At 39.2% G+C, this 21,155-nt stretch overlaps 1 protein-coding gene across 3 annotated transcripts; it reads right to left on the reverse strand.

Moving 5' to 3' along the window:
* Nucleotides 1–283: 283 nt before the first annotated feature.
* Nucleotides 284–20,644, reverse strand: KCNA3 (potassium voltage-gated channel subfamily A member 3). 3 transcript variants are annotated; one of them, XM_081815642.1, is made up of 3 exons: nucleotides 17,210–20,644; nucleotides 8,481–8,590; nucleotides 284–5,845 (listed from the first exon to the last, which is right to left on the reverse strand). In XM_081815642.1, exon 1 carries the CDS (start codon nucleotides 20,542–20,544, stop codon nucleotides 18,799–18,801), a length of 1,746 nt encoding a protein of 581 aa, XP_081671768.1. In that variant the 5' UTR covers nucleotides 20,545–20,644; the 3' UTR covers nucleotides 284–5,845; nucleotides 8,481–8,590; nucleotides 17,210–18,798. The 3 variants fall into 3 exon arrangements, with proteins under 3 accessions (XP_081671768.1, XP_081671767.1, XP_006732905.2); XM_081815641.1 differs by lacking the exon at nucleotides 8,481–8,590 and adding an exon at nucleotides 13,877–14,009; XM_006732842.3 differs by lacking the exon at nucleotides 8,481–8,590.
* Nucleotides 20,645–21,155: the final 511 nt, after the last annotated feature.

Here is a 21,155-nt window from a genome sequence, read left to right on the forward strand (position 1 = left end):
AGATACAGAACAGTCCCTAAAGATTGATGATGTTTATGCTGCTTATAATAGCCCAGGTTTTGATGTTTCCTCTTTTGCAAAAATAAAACAGGAAAAGGCAGATAGGCAGACAGAGAGAGAAAAGAAACAGTTTGGAACTAATTCATATGAGTAACGGGATTTTTTTTTTTTTTGGTATTTATTGAATTCTGCACATAACATTTGCAATGAAAACACTTTAAAGCCAATGACAAATTTTAAAAAATGGATCAGATAAAAATATCACATAATCAACTCACAGGTATTTACTGTATTTACTTAACAGAAGGCTCAAATTTATTATGACAAGAACATTAGAGAACATGGCATAAGAACTTACTTAAACTTTACATTAATATGCGATAAATTAACATAATTCAATATCGAAAGAAGATGAATATAGAAAAAAGTGATTTTACATTTTATTCAGAATTCCATTGTTTGTTATTATGCCATTATTTAAGATTTATTATTATTTCATTCCATACAAAATTATACTTGTTTGACTTATCTGTTTGATAAACAGAACTAAATTTAAGGTTAGAAAATTTTAAATTCCAGTACAACATAGCATATGCTCTACTTAATTATGCACAGTAACACTGCATTGCTAGTCAGTAAAAGTACAGAATGTATCACAGACCACTGATTTACAAGGGAAAGCAGTAACAGTGCCTCTGTGTTGTTTAAAGAAAGAATAAAAATGTTGTATTCTGTCATGGTTTTAACACATGAATCTTCTCCATGTTCAAACTGAGCAGTCATCAGATTTTAATTTAATCTGGGAAATTATCTAATTTTTAAATATGTGGATGAACATTACCATGTATTTGAACCGTGGCTAAATGGTAATGATACAGTTATCTAATATTTGATAAATTCTTTTTGAATAGTTACAAGAAATAAGGAGTTTGCTTAAAATGAGGACAGTTTTTTTACCTGCTCCCCCTTGCCTGTCCTCTGCTAAGCACAGAATACATGTGATGGGAAACAACGGCTGAAAGTCGGTGATTCCAGTCGGTCTGACAGTATGTTTTCCCTGAATCAGAATAGCTGCTGTTTCTTGGGTTATTGCTTCTTTCAACTGTTCAGTCATTATGGTAGGTTTTATAAAAAGGAAATTACATCAGTGAAGAAGATAACTTTTCATTTTAGCATTTTGACATCACATGGACTTGGTGTCTGTGGTCAGGGTTTGCAGACTTAATATGTTCTAGATGGAAAATGTTTGGCTCTCACCCTGTGGGAGGATTATCTTCTGGAAGTATCTAAGAAGGTCTGACAAGAGCAAAAAATACCTTGTCCTCCAAACCTGAAACTTCCCAACATATTATTTAGAATTAGATTTTAGTAAAGTTTTAAACATAATAGCAATTATGGGGGCAAAAGAACATGACAGAGGGAGAACAGGGTAAAGAAAAGAAGATTTGGAGCCATTTGCTGGCCATAGGATTTGGGCACATCACTTGATCTGTTGTTTAATCTCTAAACTTCAGATGGTATTATCACTTCATATGGATATTTTAAAGATTAAATAAAATGTGAAGGATCTTTGCGAAGTATGACATAATAAACAAATGTTAGACATAGCTATGAAAAAATTGTATTTAGATATCTGCATGATTACTATCTAAGGTTTCAAAAATGGATTACTGTTATTATTACATTTAACATACGACATAGAAATACTACATACACTGTTTGCTTTCCCTTGTAGGAACTTATAACCAAAATTATACCATATTACGGGGTAGTTCCAAAAATGGCCTATACTGAAAAAAAGAAGAGTATATTACTATTTGGTTTATAATCATACAGTTTTATGGCATATAGGAAAAACATTTCGACAATTAGTTTTAAATAAACTAAATACTTAACCTTCCCACCCCAAACCCAGCATTAAGAGATCACGCCATGGATACAATTTACTGGAAGAGATACTACTATAGTTTGTTTCTGTATGGTCAGTTCACAAATTGTTGCAAGATACAATATTGACACAATTTGCTAGAATCACCATTGAGCAAATTTCATCAACTTTAAAAAAATGGATAAAATTACTTTTCACAAATATCACTAACACGAGTATATGAGACTCAATTACACCTAAAGTGAATTAAAACTTTTAAAGTTTTAATTAATTGCTCAGCTAGTTAAAATATACATTTCCTATTATGAGAGAGGCCTTTAAAAACTGCCCCCTTTTCTGAATGGAAGGATATAAGACTAAACCTCTGGACAAATAATCTCATTATGACAAAATATTTCTGTATTACTCAAATGGACTATCATTTTAATAATTTCCCTAGTGTCCATATTTTAGCATCTTTCTATCCTTATCTCTTTCTACCATAAAATCAGCAACCAGAATATACTCTTGTTTTTCAGTGGGTACAATTATCTCTTATCTATGTTGTACAAAAGCTATAACCGCTCTTTTTCCAACTGTCCACAAAAGCCAAACAGAAGCGTTTGGGTTATCCCTGAATTTTGTTTCTCACTCCTGAGCAAAATTAATTACAATATGGCTCTATCAGGCCTCTTTCGTATTCACGAAAATTTACCAAATTTTGTGACTGTTACTTCAAATTAAAGCCATTGATTCTGGGACTAATACAGCATTACCTTCTTAATGTGACAAAAATGCTCTTGCAATCGGCTACAGTTCATTGGCAAGCATAATATACTTAATTCTGGTTTGCTAAGTGTTTATCAAACTACAAAAATTTAAACAAGTTTCACTGGAACAGAAATTTTGTTTAGATGAACTCAAAATTCAAAGATGAAGTGATAAGTCATAATAGGTAAGCCATGGTCAAAATTAAAAGTTACTTTTTTTTATGTCTTGCTGAGGGTCAATTAGAAATATGAATGTTTGGATTTGCAGTCTGTTCAGTCATGTGAGCAGAGATCTGTGACATCTTAGTGATTGGAGGGGAACAATGTGTACACGTATATGTGTATCAGAACATTCTGAAAATGTTCTAGAATTTTCCAAAGATGTAAAGAAACAGACAGATTACTAAATTTAAAGTCTTCATTGTACAGCTAAAGAAGATGGGGCTCAGAGAGGTCAAAGGGACTTTCCTAGGGTACAAGAGTTATGAGCAGAACCAGCACTAAAGCACAGACACCCACTTAAACTCGACCCAACTGCCTCTTACGCAAAAAAAAAAAAAAAAAAAAATCAAGAGATCATATGGTAAACACTGCCATCCCTCCAACCTTTCCCCACCTTCTACTCTGGGTTTATAATGTTGAGTGTGCAGTAAAGCTCTGGTACTGCATTTCATATATAATTTCAAATCACATTAACATCTAATTAAATTTAACAAATAACCTCCCCTCCTTTCCAGCAATTTCGTTAATCTGTTCCCATTCTGCAGAGTGATTTTTCTACTTTTTCATGATCCCATTATAGGCCAGTGACAATTCTTAGAGGAGAAAAAAAATCCTCTTCTCACATTCAATTTGAAGAATGGTATATTGATGACACTTTCAAGGTTTAAATTTTATTTCAATTTAGTCTTTCCTTCTGAGATGCATTAGAAATCTGAGTACTTTAAGTATTCTTCAAAGCCTTTTCAAATGTATATAAATGAGGATTTGGAGGCTGGGAAAGGGCCTTGGGGATTATTTAACCCAGCACACCCACCTCGCAATTCGGGGAAACTGAAGCCTAGCAATGGTAAGTAACTTATCTAGTGTCCCACAGGTAGAAAGTGGATAATCACTCTGGTCTCATGATATCTAGACCAATGCTATATTTTTGCTCCACATTCGGTGAACCATATTGGATATGACAGTTTACTCATCTGGTGCCAATCTGTGCTTTTATTGCAAAGTCCAGGTTTTGTCTTTGTTTGAAACTGTGGCCTGTAATAATAATGCAGATATGATATTAAGTATACATAATGCTTAAAGTTGTGTCATTGGTGTTTCCTGAAGGTAGTACTTATGTCTATGTTTGTAATGCCTACTGATCCTTACTGAAACATCTGAATGTCTAAGACCTCTTATAGGACAGTTAATTGGTTTGTTTCAATCATCCCAATAGCTGATGTGAATTACTTTACTGTTGAACAGTCTGTGATCATCAGTTATGAGTATTAGGTGGCTAGAATGGATTGACAATTTCCTGGGCCAGTGTCCCTCCTATGCGGGCTAACACAGAACAAAAACATGGTGGTGGCTTTGGCTATGTTTTCACTTTAATTACAAATCATCCAGATGGGAGGTTCACATAGCTCAAATCTGAGATACTTATCACTCTTTTACTTCACTTTTTCCTAGAGAGATTTGGTCTCAAATTTTGATCACAGAAAAAAACCCAGCAGATTGTACAGAATTCATTGTAGACATTGCCTCAAAGAAAGTTACCTGGATTATATCTCCAACCCATCTGTTGCTGCTAATAGCTATAACACTGTTTCAGTTACCTATTCTTATATATTAACAATGAAATTCATCACCTGTATTTCCTTCTACATGGCATCAAAAAGTATTTATAATCTTGGCTTTGCTACTGAAATATTTTATAGTTATTAAAATTCTACAAGCCCTCTTATTATAACTTAGCATCATTATGCACTTGAATAACAGGAAATTGGTTATTTACGCATTTGTTCAGGTATGTTTCAAAAATAAAATATGAAAATGAAAAAAAGTCTTCATTATACCAAGTGTTCACAGTTTGACTTTCCATAAGGCTTATTAAATAATATACAAATAGCTACCATTCTGCTGAAATGTCACAGTAAATACATTAATAATGGCACAGAAGTGAAATGTCCCCAAATGGGAAATCATCTTCATGACCTCCTAAATCTCTTTTCCAACTAAAACTTTGCTTTTTTTTTATTGAAAAAGTTCCATTTCTAAAGGAATAAAATACAAAAATAGAAAATGAGTCAAGAAAACTTTTACAGATATAATTTTGAAGGAAATTCTATAAACATTAGATGAAATATTATATCTTTAAGAATGTGCTTTGTGTCACCACACCAAACATCGCATGAAAACTAACTTGAATGAGTATATTATATAGGAACTGCTGAAAACTATAACTAAATATTAAAATTTCAGTTAAAATAGACAACTTAAACATATATTAAGTACTAATATATTTTTAAATTTACATTCAGCTAAAACCTATCTATGAGACTAATTGTAAACCTATCATTTTGAATCAAAAAATAAAAGGATGTTTAATCAAGCAAGGCACATTTCTTGTAGGCCAGTCTGTTTAATACCATTCATCTGGGCACAGTGTAGACTTCACTTATTTATGTGTAAAATGGGCCAATCTATGTAGGAGAGCCTTTGGTACAAAACACACCTTCACAAATAAGGTTTCACATAACCCAGAACACAGAAGAGAACATTACTATATCTCATGATTCAACATAGTCCAGTGATTAACTGAAAGAAGAAAACAGTACCAGTTGGCTTATTACAAACAAACGTTTAGGTTTTCTTTATCAGCAGTACTGATTAGTTTTTGAGTGATTTGATTTCATCAAAATGTCAAAAGGTTGAAGTGATCCCTTAATATTTTTTGATGTTCTTCTTTATCTCTTCGTCACTATCTTTGATATTGCACACCAGTTGAAAAGAATCCTTCAGCTTTAGAGCTGCTTCCTTTATATAAAGCATTTCTCAGAGACAGGTTATTTAATGTCAACTAAAACAAAACATGTGCTAGCAGACAGATCACCGCCCATCAACGATAGAACCAACACTGCATTCTTGATGTAGGCAATTTAAAAATGAGTATCCTACTGGTCAGTGCAGCTCTACAGTTCTCTATGTGGGACTCTTCAGGTATCTGTTGGGCAAAGTAAGCACAATAATTTACTGTATATTTAGTGTTTTAAAAAAGTTTAGACTCTATGTCAATATAAAATAGTCTCTTCACTATACTTTTCAACACTTCGTTTTTTGTTTTTTTTTTTTTTTACTGGTACCCTGAAAGTTCAACCAATTTAATTTTCTAAGTTTATCAACCACATATCAAAGCTTTTAGTTTGTATGTGAGAAAAAGTTTCAGAGTATGCTGAAATTATGAATTTTTTGTCCTTATTAATACCCATTTCCAAATGTAGTTCAAACCAATGTGATTGCTTTTTGAACATAAAAATTTATCTTCACCTTTAGAACCATCTGAAATGTTCTGAGTGCCTACTGTTTTTTAGAAAAATATATGTATTAATTTTCTCAATGTATTTCCAAGGGTTGGTTTATTTCCTGGCAGTACATCTCACTGTGGTGACCTAAGATGAGAAGTCTTTTGAAGTGAATGGAAATTCTATGCTCAGATAAGTGTTATGGAGAAGTGAGGAGGGAAGGAGTGTGGGAGGCAGAGGGAGGGAGGGAGAGGGAGAGGAGAGAGGCAGGGAGAGAAAGAGATTGAGAGAGAGGGAGAAACAGTCTCAAAATGAGTATGGTGAAAACTATGTTCTAGTTATCATGCCTGTACTTTATCTTGTCATTACACAAGTAACTTTCAAATCTGTTGATCCTTTAAAATATAAACTCTACATAGTTATGTACCACTTCAAGAAGTCACAAATTAAGACAGTAACTGCTTAACAAGGGTCTGTGGAGAACCAAGAAATAAAAGTTCAAGGTTTGGTGCTCTCCTCTGCCAACTAGAAAAAAATCGTTAGAAATGCTGACAGTAAAGTGCTTCTTAAAAATTGCAAAGGGCAGTATGACTATCTTATTCATGCTACGTCTAGAATCTAGAATGGTGTTTGGACATTATTAGACAATTTGTATGTTGAATGAATGAATAAATCCCTGTCACTCTGCATCGTGTCTGACACGTAGCAAGTACTCAGTAAATATACATTGAGTGAATAAGTGGATATATAAAAATTAGATTCATGTATTCTACAGATTTACTAACTGTAGTAGAAAGGATACATATAAATACACAAATAGAAAAAAGCTAAACTCAGTTCCAGGTTTCAATATGTGAATATTATCCATCACAATACATAGAGAAGACTGTTTCCTACATATACTCCTGGTTTTAGCAGGTATCTGAAATCCAGTGGTAAATGCCTACCAGTGGTGATCTGGAACTTGAATGTGCTTTTTGTAGAAGAATCATCCACTTACTAAACCTAATGTTGTACGTCTACTGTGTGCTGGGCGATCATCTAGTGAAAAGTTTTCCTTATTGGCCTGGATTATACTTGATCATCCTTCATGAAAGATACAACTTCCTAACACTAATCTTTGGCCATACAGCAGTATACTTTTTATCACAGTATTCTTAATTTTCATCATGAGAATTTGAAAATTACAATGGTCGAATAGCTAGTAGTGGCTACTAATTACAAGAAATTACAAGTAACATGAATGATCTGAATGATCATTTCCTAAGTGCCTGGCTTTTGTTCAATGCTACTGTAGCTTTGGTTATCTTGAGATGGCTTTATTAAGCTGTTCTTGTCTTGCTACTATTACATCCTTCTTACATAAGAAGTTGAGCCATTTCTTTCTTTTTTTTTTTAATCTCATGTATCAGTACCTGCCTCAAGGCTCTTGGGACTATTAAATAAGTATGGTATAGCTTGGCATCCTAATGGACTGTAGGCGTGGAGGGAGCTGCAATTTTACAGAAACAAGAAATCAAAGTGACATGTGAATGGTAATCATAATGTTTACATTAGTTACATTACATTCAATGAGAAAAGGCTGAAGGGCTTAGAAGAAAGGACATTGACTTAAGTATCAAAATCAACTCTACAAAAACAGAGAGAGGAAGTGTAATAGAAAATGGTGAGACCTATAATTGAAGATACTTGACCAAATAAATGTTCTAACATATGAAGCAAGAAAAGAGGATAAGAATGGTCAAATTTCTATAATTATTAAGCTTGTGAAGAAGTAACACCTCCACCAAAGCCTAAACAAAAGAGGTACAGAAACCCAGCTTACTTAACTTTGTATTTGATGAGGAAAGGGGTTACAACCATTCCACAACATGGAATTTTATGGGAACTTTGTTTTGATGTGGCTATACTTCGACATCTATTAAACAACTTAGAGTTGACTGCACACCAACAAGCTCGATAATTTCTGCCAACGAAATGGTAATGAATTAGCCCAAGGACTAGAAAAATTTCTTGTTCAATTATGTATGATTCTCTGATTGGCCTCTAGGAAATTATGTACTCTTGGCAAGCAAAAGAAGTTTAAATTCACTCAGTAATTAAAGTTGGTAACGTGCTAAGATGTGAGCTTTGTCAAAAATCTAGAAAGTCATGGGAAAATGAGCCTGAGGTGTAATCACTGCTAATTTGAGCAGTATTTAGGTCTACTAATAATAAATATCCTTAATTTACATTGTGGTCTGGTAAAATAAATTGATCTTTTGAAATCAGTTAACATGGTTGCAGGTAAAAGATTTATAGAATACAGGTATAAAGCAATTCAAACACAGTCCTTACCTGGAGAAATTATTTCTGTCTGTGGTTTTTAGTCACCCACTACATTTTGAAATCCAGCATAGTCACTCTTGTTTAACATGCTTTTTATTATAATTTCTTATAGAGGTAACCTATTGGTGAATAATTGAAAATTTTTTGTCCTGTAGTCATACATGAGGTAAATATAAAATGTAATGGCATGTGAGGCTGACTCTTATAATTTCAAATACCTTGGCTATTCCAGTTTATAACAGAAAATCCAGTAGAACCCATATTGGGTTAAATAACAAAAATAAAGCATGTTATAATTCTTCACTCCAAATCAGAAAAAAAAAACATGAAAAAATAAGAAATGAAAATTATTCAATTCTCTATTTTGTGACATTCCTTTAAAAAGTCCTGACAATGTGTCTTCAGAAGAGAAATGATCTCTGTCTCAGGCAAAAAGAGTTTCTAACTTCTATCGGTCTACTTATGTAATCTCAAGCACATGCTTTAGTTTTCTTTAATTTAGTAGCATGTTTAGTAAGGAAATGCTTCCCTTAGATGTACAGAGGTAACACCCAGTCAAGGTCTGGTCTGATATGCCTGAGAAACCCAGGGAGAAGAGAAAATTCAGAAAGGGTGTGGAAAAGGTTCCTTTCTGTTTCCTGCTGCACAGAAAAGTGCATCTGTTAAGATATTACCTAAAATCACCTCAGTATCTGCAGTCCTCCTTTATATCAATCCTTTAATTTAGTCTCAGTAGTTCCATACTACACACGTTGGTTTTTCAAAGCTTCTGGGAATTTCCCAATACCAACATATGCTATGGTGTCTCTCACCTATTTTATTTAGAAGTGACCTAAGTTTCGCCATTATAAAAGTAACTCTGAGAATCTGCTCTTACTGCTGGTGGGTTCAATGTCCCCCTCTTCTTTCATATATGAAAAAGTCACTTTAAAAAAATAACCAATTTCTGTGATCCTCCCATATAACTTGACAATTACATAAAAAATTAAGTTATTTTCAGGGCGCCTGGGTGGCTCAGTTGGTTAAGCAGCTGCCTTCAGCTCAGGTCCTGATCTCAGTGTTCTGGGATCCAGCCCCCCCCCAGCCCCACTGGGCTCCCTGATGCTCAGCAGGAGTCTGCTTCTCCCTCTCTCTCTGCCCTCCCCACCCCCCCCCCGCCGCCGCGTGCTCTCTCTCTCTCAAGTAAATAAAATCTTTAAAAAAAATTAAATTATTTTATAAAAGAAATTATTTTATTGCATAAGACCATATCTATAGTAATGTAATTCTTTAAGGTGATTCACTGGTGAAATATCTAATGCCTTATTCAATCAGCTTTCATTGTAAGGAAAACCCCATGGATATTTGAGGACTCACCATTAACTAAAACCAAGACTGAACTTACAGCAAAGTTTCTTAGAATGTCTGCTAGATAGGTAAATTCCTGGAGATAGCACTTATTTGTTCTGATTTTTGCTGTACTATGTAAGCCAGTCAGTCAACAAGTGTATAGTGAGTATCATTTACAAATAGTGCTTTATTAACTGCTAGGTAGGAAACAGTCTCTGTGCAGCATTCCAACTCCAGGTAGCCATGGTGATTAGGAGTGATATATAATGTTATATTTAAATTATTTATGTTAAGGAATTCCACCCCCATAATTGGACAGTACTTTGTGGGGGAAAACCTGCTGGAGCATGTTTTACCAAATGGAAGCCTTCTCCAGTGAACCAGGTACAAGAAATTTTATCCATAAGAACATGATGAGGAGTACAAGCCTTACAGTGATAGAATGAAGCACAGATACACAACATGAAAATTTTGCTAATAGTTTAAAAACACTCAAATTGGAGTTTCCTTCCTCTCATCCCTTCCTTGAACAAATACTTACGAAGCACCAACTTGATTCCAAGTCTTGAGGGATACAGTAGCAATGAACAGACAAAAATTGTTTATTCTCATGGAAGGGAAGGGAAGATGGACAATAAACAAAGTAAGTAAAATATCTCGTGTTAGAGGAGAAAACAAAGCAGAGACAGGATAAAGGAGAGTGCTGGGGGGTGGGGCTGCATGTTTAAACAGAGTGACCAGCGAAGGCTTCATGGTGACAGCTAAGGAGGTGATGGGGCGAGCTGAGCAGATATCAGATGTTAGAGCATTCCAGGCAGGTAGACCAGCAAGTGCAAAGCCCTGAGGGAGCACACGCTTGATCTACCTGAGGAAGAGCAAGGAGGCTGGCACAGCTGTCGTACAGGGCCAAATGGGAGAGGAGTCAGAAAGGAGTTCTGTCAGAAGGGTAAGGCAAGGAAGAGTAGGTAGGGCCTTGCAGGCCATGTGAGGCCTTCAGTGTGTAGCCTGTGTGACATGGAGGGCCAAATAGGGGTTTTGCTGCAAAGAAGTGACATGACCTGACAAGTGTTTTAAAGGGTTTTCTCTGGCTGCTATATTGAGAATAGGGGAAAGGATGGAAGCTGGGGGACCAGTCAGGAGGGTACTGTAAAAATTCAGGTGAGAGATAATGATGGCTTGGAACAGGTGGTTGCAGAAATAAGACTGGAAACATTTTAAGAGTGGAGCCAACAGGATTTGCCAATAGCCTGGATAAGGGGTATGACAGAAAGAGAGGAATCTAAGATAATTCCAAGGATTTTAGCTTGAGCAACTGGAAAGTTGAAGTTATAGAGATAGAGAGGGGGAAAAGGGCAAGAAACATAGGTTTGGTGGTGAGGGTTGGGGAGTACAGGGAAGCTCAATTTTGGACATACTAAGTTCGAGATATCCATCTGATATCCAAGTAGAGATGTCAAATAGGTAGCTAGAAATTCAACGTGAGGTTCAGGGGAGAGGTCCACATGGGAGAGAGAAATTTACATATAGATAGTCTAAAGCTATGAGAATAAGACCTCATGTGAAAAGAAAAGAGGTCTAAGAACTAAGCTGTGGTCCAGGGGGCTCTCAAATATTAAAACTCAGGGGAGATGAGAAAGACCCAGTAAAAGAGATTGAGAAGGAGAGACCAGAGAGGTAGTAAGAAAATACAGAGTGTCACACCCTTAAGTCAAATGAAGAACTTCTTCCCAGGAGGGAGGAAGTATTCCACAGCACCAAATGCTTCTGACGGGTCAAATGGAGTGAACACTGAGAAATGACCACTGGGGTTAGCTATAGGAGGTCACCAGTGACCTTGAAAAGTATACTACTGGTGGAGTGACAGGGGTGAAAGTCTGGAGCAGATTTGGGAGAAGATGGGAAGGGATTCAATGATGAACAAAGAGTGATACAGGCCCTACTCTCATAGAAGAGATAGACATTAATCATACAACACAAATAAATATAAAATGACAGCTACGGCAAGTGCACATACTATATTCAGTTCACTCTGAGACAAACTTTTTCAGATTTGAGTATCTATGAAATTGGGATGTACCTTAAAATCCCTGATACTTTCCCTTAAAATTGGCAGCTCTTCTTTTCTCAATGGCACATAGATAATGGTGTCCTTATAATGGAAGACTCCTTAAATTTGAAGAAATGTACTATAATAGGGGGATTGATAAAACCAGAGTCATGAGAGATATCCTGGAGGGAATATTGAAGTAAAAATAGAAGGTAATGAAGTGAAGAGGGGGCTGGCAGTGGGAACATCTGCAAGGATCCCCCATAGATTAAGAGGGAAAGGCAGCTTAACCCCTAACTAGAAGATCAGGGGCGAGACAGATCATGTAGGGCCATGAAGGCTGTGTTAAGCCTTTGGGTCTCTATCCTAAAAACAAGGAAAAGACCTTAAAAGAATTTTAAGCAGTGATGTAACTAGATTTGAGTCTCAAAATGATGCTTTTGGCTATCAGGTGGAGAATGGGTCAGACTGGCCAGAGGAAATGTAGCGAGGCCAGTTAATTATTTTGGATAGAGATGATAGTAGTGTGGATTAAAGTGGTGATGACAGTGATGTTGAAAAGTAGATTATTTTTAAGGATATTTAGGAGGTGAAATGACTACGCTCCGTGATACACTGGATGTATTTACTACTTTTATGAATCTACTATTACATTAATAAATACATTGAGAACAGTAGGCAATAAATCTGCCTTTTAAGCAAGGCTATGAAAAAATAAAAATGCTTTGTAAATGTCTGTGCAGCACATATGAATGAAAACACATATTTTGGAAATTTACCAATTTTAGACTGTTTAGATTTGTAGACAGAAAGTAAATATATCTTAGGACAGAAAATAACAGGTGAGGGGTGTGTGTGTGTGTGTGTGTGTGCAGGTGCGTGTGTGTAACAAATTACCCTCACTGGCTTCTCTTCCAAATTAAATCACATGTTTTAATTTAAGGAACATGTTTAAATGTATAAAAATAAGAACCTTAGGATTCAGAGAAAATTTCCATAAAGAACAGGAGTTTAAAATAAACTTAACAAAAAACCAGTGAACTAGAAGGGCTGATTGACATATAAGTGCAATGCTAGCTTTCATTCTAAAAAGTTAGTGGGAATCTCAATAAAGATTCCCAAGAGCCTTTGTGCTCTGATGAAAGGGGTGGGGGTGATGTCGGGGGCTCACTGGAAAAGAAGAAGCTACTCTCCACTCTTTACCACCAGGCTGGGGGTATGATCCCTGTATCTGCAAAGTCAGAGCCCTGCATGTACAAATTTATTCTTAACGTTTTTCAGATACAATGAAACATCATTTTTCATTCATTTAATGCTAATTTACTAACAACCAGAATCCCAGGATTTACTTTTCAGGCTGGAGCTCCTATTCTGCACTATTTAGATTGCAACAATAATAAAATGGCTTCCAAGAAAATGATGGAGCCGCTTTTCCAGATCTGCTCTTTAATGTATTTATTTGATAGTTAATGGTGCAAAATTTGAAATGTAAGGAAAAACACATTCACTACAAAAAAGGAGGAGGGGGAGAGAAAAACCAGGAAAATGTTTCTTTGTAAAATGTTTTTTTCTTTATAATTCCAAAGACGAAATTAATTTACAGCATCACTGAAGAAAAGACAAATATTTGAAAACTTTCTAACCTTCTGAATCATTTAAATTAAATTTGCAAGGTGAATGTGAGCATATAAAGAATATTATTATCGTAAACTCTATAGCAATGGCCATTTTCTGGCAGGAGGTTAGGAGCTGAGTCATGACAGCACACAGTTTGGGCTCTGCATGGCTTCCCTCCCTTCTTCCTGCCTCCCCTGATTTGCCCTTTTTCAAAGGTTTTCAACCATTCCCTGCAAGTTATAGAAAACAAGTGACTTCATTAATATATAAAATTGTCAAACGAAACACAGAAAATTAGTAGCACGGAAATAATAGTCTTATTCTCTGTTTAAAAGGTGAAATAAAAGACAGAAAGCCCCACCCCAAAATGCAAGCCCTAAATATCCTCTGCTCCATTCTTAACGTTCCTCACCTCTATCTCACAGTGTTTCTGTAAGTCTTCAGACTGGGGGGTGGGGGGAGGGCACTTGTGCTTCTTTGCATTTCTTGGTGGGAGGGGTTATCACTTCTATTCACAGCTGAGAGGTGGGAAGGACTTGGAATTGCTGTAGAAAATGTTGAAATTTTAAATGTATGGAAGTCATTAAATTATAGTTATGGTTCTTAAAGGAAAAAACTATTGGTATTATATATACTGAATTTATATACTATCGCCAGAGCAGTTGCTTGAGTACGTTTTATGCCAAAGAGGTAAAAACAAATTTTATATAAACAAACCATAACTTTAAATTTCTTCATATTCTGCATTTAAAATTTCAATCCCAGAAATTTTGTCTCAAAATTTAGAAATAACTGATATAATGCTGCCTCTTATGTGTAGCTGTTTGTGATTATGTCACCATAGTTGGTGGGTACGAAAATTTGGTATAATATCAGTTGAAAGCACCATAAAAGAAAGAAATAACAATGTTATTTTCATTTCTAGGTTTCACCAGCTCTAGGGTATATACATTTTTCCCAGGGTGTTGATAGACGTGTCCTGATCCAGTCACACCTCCTCCCATGAATCTTTTGTACACACAGACATATGCATACCTTTCAACATCCAAGATGTGCAGTTGAGCTCAACAGTGAAGTCTTTGTTTTGGCCAAGCTAAATGATACGTGTAAACTTAAGACTCTTTGCATTTTGCTGTAAGTCCAAATCACTATCCATTTTCTTTTTCTGAATGATTTAGGACCTTAGAGAAGGGGCTACAGCTATTATGAGGGACAAACTGATATTCTAATGTGTTTTTGAGCTCAGATGCTCTTAAAGATCCATGGAGTGATTGGGTAAGGCACTAATGTCCACAAATTTCAATGAGCTGGCAATCTCCTTCAACTTTCAATCCTTTTGTTCTAAGTAATTTCTCCTTTCTTAATAAGGGAGAGTCAAAATATTTATGCTACTTGCTGGCATGGTTCTTTGGTAACCTAAGCAAAGTATAAGCAGATGGAAAAATAACAATTTGCATAATACTATCATCTACTGTAGATTAAACACATGGAAATAGGAAATTAATCTTAAAACTGAAAAATATCTATTGTCCTAGCAGGTATTACTACTATGACTGATTATGCTTTCTGAGTATAATATTAAATGCAGACAAATCAATCATATAGGAAAATAATCTTTTATTACTAGAAAAGTCGATCTCTTTGTTCAATTTAAATACCTTATATTTGATCCCTATGGTTAAAAATCTCTGATGATTAGGAAAGGGTTAATTCTCAATATACTGCATAAGATAGGTTTCTGGAGATATATTTAGGAATTCATTTATTAGTGACATGGGCTGAAGTCAAACCTTAAAGCCAAAGAGATTTATTTTTTCAATCTCTTTCAAGTCACCTAATAAAAGGAACAGGGGTTTGGGGGCCAGAATGACCTGGCTTTAAATCATAGCTGGGTTTCTTGCTAGCTGTGAAGTCTTCGGGAAATCACTTAACCATAACTATCTATTTTTTACCCTCCTAAAGTGGGGTGAATACCACTTACCTTGCAGAGTTGAGAAGTGTCCAGGGCATGGTAATTACATGGTAATTATTATAGTCACACAGAAAGTAAATAGGAAGACACTGATTACTTATGTATTTCATATCATTCACAAAGCTCAGTGTTAATTATATAATGCTTGTAAGTAATGATCACATAATAATGTAATCTCTCAGCAAAATCTCTGCTGCATGCCATGCAAGTATTTTTCCTAAGTATTATACCTGTATCGACATTCAGTATTCACAAGAACTCTATGAGGTACTATTTATTATCCTCATTTTACCAATAAGGAAACTGAGGCACAGAGAGGTTAAGTAATTTGCTCACAGAGCAGAGTCAGGATTCAAACCCTGGCAGTATGACTGCAGAGCTTATGCTTCAAATCACTTCATTAAAAACCTGAAGATAACATTAATATAAGATTATAGCCATTCACTCATCAAATATGTATTGAATACATACAAAGTGCTACATTTTGTGCCAGGCACTAGTGTCCCAAATCTGTATTTGTCAAAATACAGAACCTACAACCTTTAAGGAGCTTATGATTTGGCAACTGGAGAAAAGTATACACCTCAAAGTGATGACTCAAAAAGTTGTATTTCTCTGGATTTAAAAAAAAAGTCTTCTTCATATTACTATTAATAACAATACAATTCTAAAAATTATGGTACAACCATAATTTACTTATAGAACTAAATAGGGTTTCTATATCTTCTAAATAAAAGTGAATAAAAGTGTCACTGCACTCTGTTCATCTTCATGTCAAGATCATACACAAAAGAACAGATAAGAACAGATACAAAAATTATTCTTAATGTTATTACTATAGTGTGTCTAACATACTACCACAAAAATGGGTCACAAAAAAATGTCTGGTCATTAAGAACACCAAGAATTTGGTCAAAAGGTAGATCAATGGTAAAAGTAACTCAAACAAGTAGCAAAGGACACTAGATAAAGGAGTCCTATTTTGATGCACATAGAGATAAAAGCAGTGACCCCATGACCAGGTATATGGATTTCATGCCTCTATTAATTTTTTGTCTTTTCCTTCCTCTTCCCCCTCTATAAGTCTTCACCATTCTTTTTAACTACACAAAAAATTAAGTAAGTAGGCTTCTGATTACCTGAAAAAACTTTATGGGTTTTAGAATTAAGGTTACTCTCATTTACTTTATGATAGAATAGTTATACCGTATCAAAATAAAAAACAACTGTGCACAATGTATAACTGTGGAAAATATAGTATAATACCTATAATGTATATAAAATAAAATGATTTTGTTAAAATATAGTGTTACCCTTGTAAGCTTAACCATTTTTTTTTTTAAAACAACTGTACTACTGCATACTACTAATTACGTAAATTAAAATTGGGCCAATAATCTAATAGCAGTAGGTTCTGCCATTTATCTTTTTTTTTTTTTTTTTTTTTAAAGGGGAAACAGGTTGTTCAGAAGCCAAGAGGGTTAGTAAAAGGAATGGAATCATTTTCAGTTCAGTTTGGGTAAAAGTTATTCTAAAGAGCAATGACTCCCCCCACCCACCCACCCTTTTGCCATAAACAGTAGAAACCAAAGGACAGTTAACAACATGGAAATCAAATGGAAAAGTTGTTGTAAGTGATCTTTAAAAGGCACTTGCATGTAACTAATATGAAACTATTGGTTTTGCAAGTATCACCAATCTAGACAGGAACAGCATTTCCTTGGTTCCCTGTCCAAAGAGGGAGAGCTCTCAATACCCCCACACAGTGCTCACCTGATTCTGTTTGTCTTCTGGCAACCCCTGGTATATGGCTGAAACTTGCAGGTATTTTCCCAAGATAAGGTTACTTCCCGTCCCTCCTTTTTATTGATTGTCTGCAATTCCCTCAGTTAAAAAACACGCATCCTTTATATTCTTAAAGTTTATTTAGCTTTTCAAGTGCTGTTGTGGGATTCTCGAATTTTTTTTAAGAGGAAGTCTGAAGGTCCCTTGTAGTAAGTTTTCAGGTACATCGATTGAATCTTTCATTTGCTTATGTACAGAATACTTTTACATTTGCTTTTAAATTTCACTTGCTGGCTTGAAACTTCTTGGAGGAAGAAAACAGTATCCTTTTAAGTGATTGCCTAATTATTGGCATCTAATTCACATCATGCCTCATTGGAGTATATATCTAACATTCCAAAGGCAGTATTTTCCTTTCCAATTCAGTCATTATGAGATGATATCAATGATTTTCTGTAGTAAAAAAAAGAAATGCATTGTTTGTGATTCAGTTCACCACCTCAGATTCTCAGACGTAACCTTATTTGTGCGGTTTATTCAAATAGTGGTTTTCCTTATGAAATCCTGTAAGGAGGAACCATCTGGAAAGGTTACTGTGGAAACGGCAGGGGCTAGGGGGTGGGGCTAGAGAGCAAGAGATGCCATGACAACCTTTTTCGGGTTTCCCAGGAAACATGGGTTGCTATGGGAACTGCATCAGTCAGGTCAGAATTAGTAACTTCCGCTGGAAGGAGTGTCTGCCACTTTAATCTTCTTGTGATACTGCAGAAGCTTATCTCGCAGACGCATTAGGAATTCTGTTTGTTTCTCTCAGCAGCACTGAAAACATCTGTTTCTACACTTGGATAAGATGTTGCCTGGAACACACATACAGAACTTCAGAGGAATCTGCCTGTCTACCCCCCTTTCGAAATGCTTACCAAGCCCCAAAGAGTTCAACTAATTAGTCAGATCAGGACACCTCGGACATTTCCCTTTGTTCAAAGTTGTAGAAGTCTTTAAAATTCCGGGAGGGGTTCCAAACAGAAATTCCAGTCAAAAACCAAATAAACTTATGGTGGGTTTACAAGTCATTGTTCTAATTAGACTTCTCATCCACGTATCCACAACGAAGACAACTGAACTAAATATTCAATAATGTTAAAAGGTCCAGTAAACGGAAGCATCCTTTAAGTATGTGCCTTCTTTACTTAGTAAAGAAACAATTGTCTTTCAATTCTGAGGTTAGGCAGTTATTCTAACTGTTCTTTAGTTTCATTTCCTCCCAGGATGTACTTTTTTTTTTTTTAAACAGGGTGTGTACTAGATATGAAGTTTAAAGTAAGTTTGTTCTTTGCGATATTAGGGAAGGGAGGGGGGGAGAAAAAAATGGAGAGCTGAGAGAATGCAGCCCACTTCCAAAACAGACACCTGTTTCAGTATGAAGCAGTAGGGAGAGGGAAAATGAAGTGTGCTTTCCACTTCTTCACGTCCTTTCCTTGATGAATGGTCTGGAAATGTATAAAACAAGGGCATACACAGACCAAGGGGGCACGTTCCACACAATACTGAGCACAGCATGTCACTTAGAGCATATATTAAACGTCAGTAAATATCTTTTTGATGTTGACACAGGAGTTGGGATTATTGTTCGTGGTGCAGGTGGCAGTGGAATTGCCCGTTTTGAAAGGGGTCTGGGGGAAAGCGCTATGGTTCATGCCCCCCTCTTCGATCACCATATACTCCGACTTACTCAGAGTGGAGTTACTCCTTGCTTTTCGGAGCTCCTCGGCCGAAGAGGAGAGGTGCTGGCAACTTCCCACGTGCATGTACTGGGCTTGCTCTTCCCCTTCTGTCTCCCGGTGGTAGAAGTAATTGAAGTTGGAAACAATCACGGGGACTGGCAAAGCAATGGTCAAGACACCAGCGATGGCACAGAGCGACCCCACAATCTTGCCCCCTATGGTCACCGGGTGCATGTCACCGTAACCTACTGTTGTCATGGTTACCACTGCCCACCAGAAGGCATCCGGGATACTGCTAAAACCCGAAGTGGGGTCGTCTGCCTCGGCAAAGTAGACCGCGCTGGAGAAAAGGATGACCCCAATGAAGAGGAAGAAGATAAGCAGCCCCAGCTCCCGCATGGAAGCCTTCAGCGTCTGGCCCAGGATCTGCAGCCCCTTGGAGTGCCGGGAGAGCTTGAAGATGCGGAAGACCCGCACCAGCCGGATGACCCTCAGGATGGCCAGGGACATGGCCTGCTGTCCATTGCCCTGTCGCTCAGCCAGCTCGGTGCCCAGAGTGATGAAATAAGGGATGATGGCCACGATGTCTATCAGGTTCATGATATTTCGCGAGAAGGTGGCTTTGCTGGGGCAAGCGAAGAACCGCACGAGCAGCTCAAAGGAGAACCAGATGATGCACAGGGTCTCCACCACGAAGAAGGGATCCGAGAAGCTGGAGGCTCCGGCGGGGGCCCCCGACGTGCTGTTGCTGGCCGCCTCGAACTGCTCCTGAGACGACGCGGCGGGGTAGTCCTTCTCGTCGCGGAACTCGGGAAGCGTCTCCAGGCAGAAGATGACAATGGAGATGAGAATGACGAGCACGGACACGATGGCGATGCCCCGAGCCGGCCCGGAGCTCTCCGGGTACTCGAAGAGCAGCCACACCTGGCGCTGGAAGTCGCGGCGGGGCAGGGGCCGCTCCTCCTCCCGCAGGAAGCCCTCGTCCTCGCGGAACTTCTCCATGGCCTCCTCGCCCAGCTGGTAGAAGCGGATCTCCTCGGAGAAGATGTCGATGGGCACGTTGACCGGCCGGCGGATGCGGCCGCCCGACTGGTAGTAGTAGAGGATGGCGTCGAAGCTGGGCCGGTTGCGGTCGAAGAAGTACTCGTTGCGGAGCGGGTCGAAGTACCTCATGCGCCGCTTGGGGTCGCCCAGCAGCGTCTCCGGGAACTGGCAGAGGGTCTTGAGCTGCGTCTCGAAGCGCAGCCCCGAGATGTTGATGACCACGCGCTCCCCGCAGCAGTCCTGCTCGCCGGCGGCCGGCAGCGCGGGCGGCAGCGGCTCGTAGCGGTCGCGGTCGCGGTCGCAGCCGCCGCCGCCGCCACAGCCGCCCTGAGGCGGGCCCCCGCCGCCGTCGGCCGCCTCCGGCTCCAGCAGGTGGTCTCCGGGCACCACCGTCATGTCGGGCGGCAGCGCGGGGCCTGTGGCGGGCTCGGCGTAGCCGGGGTTCACCAGGGTGTGGGCGCCGCCGCCGCCGCTCGCGGGGCGCTGCGGCGGGTGGGCGCGGTGGCGGGCGGAGGGCGGCGGCGGCGAGCGCAGCAGGCTGAGGTGCTCGTCCATGCGGCGGGAAGAGGCGGCGGCGCGGGCCGCGTCGCTCCTCCTCGCGCTCCCCGCCCCTCCGCCGCCTCCGCCCCCCTCTCCCCCCGAGTCGGGCCCGCCGCCTGTTGCTGCCGCCGCCGGTGCCGCCGCTGCCGCCGCCGAAGGCGCTGCCGCCGCAAGGCTCCGTGTGCATCTGGCGCGGTCCGCCGGGCTCCTCCGGGGAGACGCCTCCCCGCCCGCCTCCGCGCTCCCCGCCCCTCCCCCGCGGGGCGCGCGCCCGCCCGCCTCTCCGCGGCCCCTCAGGATGCCCGCCCACCGCACGGGCGCGCGCCCCGCTCCCCCCGAACTCCGCTCCCCCGCGCCGCCCTGCCGGGTCTCTCGCTGCCCGCTGCCCGCCGCCTCGCCCCTCTGGGCCGCCCAAGTGCCCTCTCTTTGCACCTCGGCGTCCCCCGGGATACCCGCCCGGCCGAGGCGGCCCTCAGGGAAATAGGCCCCCGGACCCCCGCCGGCCTCTGGTCAGCGCCCGCCCTCTCCCGGCCCGCGAGGCCACGTCCCGGCCGCGGGGCTTTCTGGCCCGGCCTGGGCCACCCCGCCGCCCAGCGAGCGGCGGCCGCCTCGCCTTGCACGCGCCA

The sequence above is a fragment of the Leptonychotes weddellii genome, chromosome 4 (assembly GCF_054177405.1).
Source record: "Leptonychotes weddellii isolate Sample4059 chromosome 4, ASM5417740v2, whole genome shotgun sequence".
NCBI lineage: Eukaryota > Metazoa > Chordata > Mammalia > Carnivora > Phocidae > Leptonychotes > Leptonychotes weddellii.

What these genes read in the sequence shown, in the direction of transcription:
- KCNA3 (XM_006732842.3), bottom strand. Translation starts at nt 20,544, where the DNA reads ATGGACGAGCACCTCAGCCTGCTGCGCTCGCCGCCGCCGCCCTCCGCC.